Below are 6000 nucleotides of genomic sequence, written 5' to 3'. Positions count from 1 at the left end.
TATCCATGTTAGCATTAGAGGTGTGGTTTGTTAGAAACAATCAACTCCATAGAGACACAAATATTCCCTATATTTTCTCTCTTCTACAATCCTTAGCATCCAAGTTTTTCCTAAAGACGTCCACACTTCGCAACGATTTGGTTCAGCAAGCTGCGGCATACGAGGCAACGGACATATTCAAATATAGAAGACCAAAAGCTATGTTAGCCTCCTATAACGATGCATAATCTCCATGCCTATTCAGGGCAAGCAAACTGCTCGTAAATTTTACCCTCACTGTAACCACAACAGATAACGGGGAATATGAAAGCATTTTGCTTCACCCCTAAAGACATAAATGTCAATTGTCAATTTTAAATGAAAACGAAAAGGCATTTTATACTCCTTGCGCCTGTCATAATTTAAATGTGATTTTAGGGGTGTCGCAAAATCATCAATTATAGCAATACATTTTTTAATGTAATACAAAAAATATATTCATTATTTGCTGCCTCAACTTCACGTCGGGACATATTAAAGAAATTTGTTAAACAATTAACTCCAAAACCGTTATGTGATACAAGATGGGAATGTAGAATAGAATTAGTTAGATCTGTACGTTTTCAAATTCCAGAATTTTTAAGTGCACTAAAATAATTATTTAAAACTGCATCAGACAATACTATCACAGTAGAAGTGGTTTCAATATATGAAAAAATAGATTCATTTGAGTTTATACTGTTTATACTAAGCCATGTAATTTGGTATGAGCTTTTGTCAAAAGTTAATTTAGTAAGTAAAGTATTACAAAATGCAAAAATTCGCATGGACGTAGCAACTAAGCATATTAAAGAGTTAGTGCAGTACTTTGAAGAGCAGAGAATATCAGGATTTGATAGCCGTTTGAGATTGATAAAGAACTGTCAAATCTATTAGAAATAGAAATTAAATTTAAAGAAAGTCGAGTACGTCGAAGAAAAGTATTTTTTGATTATGAAACGCCTGATGAATCACACATAGGTGATAAAGATAATTTTAGGATAAATTTCTTTTTTGTAATTTTAGATACTGCTCTGCAATCTGTCAGAAAAAGATTTGAATTGTATGAAATTCAAGAAAAATCATTTGATTTCTTTATGATATGAATTTAATAAGAAACATGACAGAAAATGAATTAAAATTTTGCTGCAAACAGCTGTATCAAAAATTAAATACAGATATTGACGAATCTGAATTTCATAATGTATTAATTCTTTTTAGAAATATTGTTCCAGAAGATGCACCCATTAATATTTTAAAATTCATAATTGCAAATAATTTGTCGGATATTTATCCAAATATTACTATGGCATTTAAAATATTATTGACCAGTCCAGTTACGGTCGCATCAGCAGAAAGGTCATTTTCCAAATTAAAATTAATAGAAACCTATTTGTGATCTTCTATGTCTCAAGAACGTTTGTCGTCCCTGCAATAATATCTATAGAGCAAGAAAAAAAAAAAATTGAATTTCGATAGCGTTATAAATGATTTTATTGATTAGCGCATTAGGTTAAATAACATTTAATATATTAACATTTCCTTTAAATCTTATAAGTTGTTATACATATATTTCATTCTTTATAGTAAAAATGGATATTTATTTCATATTTTTATATTATTAAATAAATCATTGTTCTGGCGTATTTAAATGATAATGTGTACTTACATAATAAAGTAATATATCACCTACAAACACATTTATTTTTTAATTAATTTTTCCCTTTATTTAAATTGATGCTAAAGAGCATATTTGTTTATTTATGCGCATAAATATTTTTCATATTTGATTTAATTAATTAATTAACAAGATATTCTTCCATTTAAAATTTCGATAAATGTTACTAACTTTCACGGACCCCGCTTTTCCATTTCGCACAGGGCCACGCAAAATGTAGAAATGGCCCTGAGAATGACTCTTAAGATGTCATGTGCCATGCTATTGTTCAAATGGAAATAGCATGTTTCAGTCTTGGTAGTGCTTGGAATAAGACGCCACTTCTCAAAGAAGTGGTTTAGCTCTTCTAGGTCACTATTTAGTATGTGCTCTATAGTACAGAAGATCTGATTTTGGGATGTGATGCATAGATCATTAGCATATGCGAATTTCCTAGATGTTGTCCTTGGAAGGTTAGAAATATACAAATTGAATAGAAATGGGGACCAGGACTGATCATTGTGGGAGTCCATTGTTACGTGGTCTTCGCTTGCTCATATCATCATCAATGACTACCCATATTGTTCTATTAGACAGAATGGTGTTAATCAGATGGGTCATTTTTTTTTACATTTCAGTATTTTAAGGAGCTTGTAGATCATGCTGTTCCTCCATACGGTTCATATGCTGCTGTGAAGTCTATAATGACTGCACCAGTTTTAAAGCATTTTTCGAAACCAGACCGTATATGATTTGTTAAGGCAAAAACTCGATCTTCAGAGTTGCGCCCGTGGCCTGAAACCCCAGGCATCCTTTTCATGAGGGAGAGTATTAATAATAATAGAACTAATTCTGTTGTAAATAAGTCTTTCTAATAGCATAAAACAGACACTTAGCAGTATTATAGGTCTACCAGTTTCAGATTTATCAGCAGGACTTCCAGGTTTCAGGATGGCTATTTTCTTCAATTTTTTAAATTCTGCCAGTGATTGCCACTCTGGAGAATATTAGAAAATAATTTTGTCAGCCATACCATTGTATTTGGTCCAGAGTTTTTTAAAAATTCCGGTTGAATATTATTAAATCCTGGTGCTTTCTAGTTTTCACTCCCTGGAGTGCAGCAAGAAATTCTTTGGTAAATGGATTGGAGATAGATCGGTCACTTCAGGACAACCTTCTTTAAGTGTGATTGATTCCTACCTATTATTTTACTGAGTTTTTTCTGATTTAGCTCTGGACAGATTCACTAATCCGATTGGCAATAAGAGCAGCTTTCACTTGGGTGCTATAGGAATTACCACCCAACTTTTTAAGACGACTCCACTACTCTACTCTACTTCTGGAAATTTACTCTACTCATTTAAATGAGTAGAGTGGATTTCTCAAAGTGGATGTGAGTGATCAGCCAATCAATTAATGTAAAAAAGAGTTTTGTACGAATAATGCTTATTGTGGAATTCTCACGATGTTTTGACTTCGTGAAATATCGGGATGATAATAATAACAATAAAATATACTTACAGCAGGGGCGAATGCTGGTCTTGAAATTCATGCTTGCTCTTGTTATCATTCAGGGAGTAAGAGGTGTGATTGAAGTATTATTAGTGGAATAATGAATTACTGTCCATTTAAAACTATATAGTTAGAAATTTATGTACATTTAATCATACAAATACAACATTTATTTTACAAATGATATTCTATCTTTTTTCAATTTAGCTACTTGAATACAAATTCTACCCTATGGTTCTTCTTCATGAACTGGTTAATAACATCGTCATAAAAAGTTGGTTGTAACTTAATTTTCCCAAGCAACATGCACACTTGTAAAGGCTGGCTGAAGCTCACTGGCTAGTGCTACGTTGACTGCGTATGGCCTGTGTTTAAGCAACTGAGTGAGACGACGTGAAATGGCTATGCCGCGCATGAAATCACAGTGCTGCAGCGAGGACCTGGAAGCTCCTACAACCGAGCAAGGCAAGGTAACTTTGACTAGACGAGCAAGCATCGGCCTTCGATACACAACGCAAAGCTCAATTATTGCCGCACAAGCTTAAGACGTCTTCTGTCTACAAAAATAAAAGCCTAAATGGAATGCTTATAAATGCATGCGTTTATTAATAAATAAATATTACTTCTTTCTCAATTAATGAGCTTGCGCAGCAAGCATGGAGAATTCGCCCCTGCTAAAGAGAATCAGTTTCAAAACTGAAATTCGTAATCAAAATGCCAAATCTAAGGACAACTAAGGATATCATGTCTTTTAAGCAGTACAGTAGTAAGGCAACTCTATCCGAAAGGTTTAGAACATTTTATAAGCTTTCATCACCTTCTAAACTAAACTTTGAAAGTTTTAATGTGCAGACTAGGCTTTCTTTTAACAAGTTGATTTCTTAACCAAACTAATCCAGTGATAGCCATTTATTTATATTTGTTTTCAATATTTTTTTATGATGGAATATGAGCGCCTAACGAATTTTCTTGAATTTGGAAATAGTTTCAAAGTATAGTGATAACGAATTCTTATAAACTTGGAGGTCGTTTCAGAATGTATAGTGATAACGAATTTTCATGAATTTGGAGGTCATTTCAGAATTTGTGATAACAAATTTTTATAAATTTGGAAACTGCTAGTTCCAGAGTACGTAGTGATAGCTTCTCGAAATCGTTGGTCATTTTCGTGTTTTAAATCAGTATTGCAACTGAATGTCTCTTTCTACATTATCCATAATTGAAATAGCTTAGTTAGACATCCACGGTTACAGAATTAGATAAAACTTCTTGTTTCTTTGAGGTATGAATACAGCTTTCTACTCTATATAGGTTGGTTACTGCGAACAAGATTAAATACGATGTGAACTGATAGTTGTGACTGGTGGATAACTATACGAGGGCAAATATTCCGCCAATGATTGAAAAGCTTTCATTCCTGTTTTTGGTGGCCTAATTTCTTGTCGTCATTTAGCTGACAATATGTCGGCTTGCGGCAGGAGCATGCCGTGACATTATTTTTTTGGGCTACAATGGACACCTCGTATTTGGTAAGTGAGCCATATGGCGTCTAAGTATATGCTATTATTTATATTGGGTAATAAACTTTGTCTGTAATAGTCGGGCGAAAATAAATAGTCAAGTTATAAGTGAATTTCTCGGTCTCCATTTCACTTCCAAAGCAGCTCGCCGTTGTGTATTTGCTCAGCCGAGGTAAAATAGGCTTAGGTGTTTTGTATCAAGTTATTTTTAGTTCATAGGTGTTTGGTTGCTAACCCTCAAATTATTATTTTATTTTATTCGTATTTTTATATTCGAATGGATAATTTTTGCGATCAGAAGCAATTTGGTTTTTGTATACAATCAAAATTATCGTAAAAAAAAAAAAAGTGGTAATCGTCATGCAAGCATATTTCGACTCTTAACGGTACCTAATATATATGTCATAGTCATTCTAGTAATTTCTCGTTTACTTTATTTTTACTCCTTTCGTCGTTATTGCCCTGAGGAACATAATCGACTTCAATTTTACAATATCCGATTGATAATATGTTAAGAAAATCACATGATTTCGATAATGTCTGAATATGAAATAATCGCACACGAGTTTTCAGATCAACTTATTTGGTAATTCGCTGCTTACTTGAGGATAGCAAGCAAAGCAGTTATTACAAAATTTTACTTAAGTATATATGATACATTGGTTATATCATTAGTTCTTAATATACACCAACATTAACCATGCTGTTAGCTTTGAGACTATTGATACAAAAGTTGCCATCTAATTACTTTTAATTTGCAGATAACTAATCCTTAGGCTTGTGCTCTGTGATCACTGAACAAGACTTAATAACTTAGTATGTACATTTAGTCACATTAGTTTTGTGTATGTAATCAAGCTATCAGAAAACAGAATAACCATGCTAGGTATCAGAAAATTTCACCATTTCTTTTGATTTTTTATAATGCATACTTTTCAGTGTACATAGTGACCACATACAGCATTGATGTTTATTCTTTGCATAGGAATTCTTCACACATTTTCGGAGAAAAAAAGTCAATATTTTTGCCCACTTTAGAGGAAAACTGACTTTACAATTGTTTTTTAATAAAAATTGTTATAAAATACAATAGTATTTTGTAATTAACAGTTTATATTGAAATGCATATTGCAATTATCCCAAAGAGAAATGCAAGTGATCACAGTGGGTTCTCACTCATAATGGTAAACCACTTTATATGCAAATAAATATATTTATTCCTCAACATCTCAGTTGCCTTATTATTCATGCTCAGGAACATATCCCACTGATGTGGGTGTTTGTATAGTCTTT

At 32.7% G+C, this 6000-nt stretch overlaps 1 protein-coding gene across 2 annotated transcripts in view; it reads left to right on the top strand.

Annotated features, from left to right (window-relative positions):
* The first annotated feature begins 4279 nt into the window (after positions 1-4279).
* The window catches only part of LOC150103091 (uncharacterized), an 86201-nt gene continuing 84480 nt past the window's right edge, over positions 4280-6000 (top strand). For both annotated transcript variants that reach the window (XM_090398576.1, XM_090398577.1), the window contains exon 1: positions 4280-4716. In XM_090398576.1, coding sequence (XP_090254702.1) covers positions 4699-4716 — 18 coding nt within the window. In that variant the 5' untranslated portion in view covers positions 4280-4698. The remainder of the gene's footprint in view (positions 4717-6000) is intronic.

This window comes from Typopeltis vanoorti, chromosome 9 (genome assembly GCF_054136105.1).
Source record: "Typopeltis vanoorti isolate ZY-2024b chromosome 9, IOZ_Tvanoo_1.0, whole genome shotgun sequence".
In the NCBI taxonomy this organism is placed as follows: Eukaryota; Metazoa; Arthropoda; class Arachnida; order Uropygi; family Thelyphonidae; genus Typopeltis; species Typopeltis vanoorti.
Note: the sequence above shows the minus strand (reverse complement) of the source record. Positions and strands in the feature narration are given on the sequence as shown.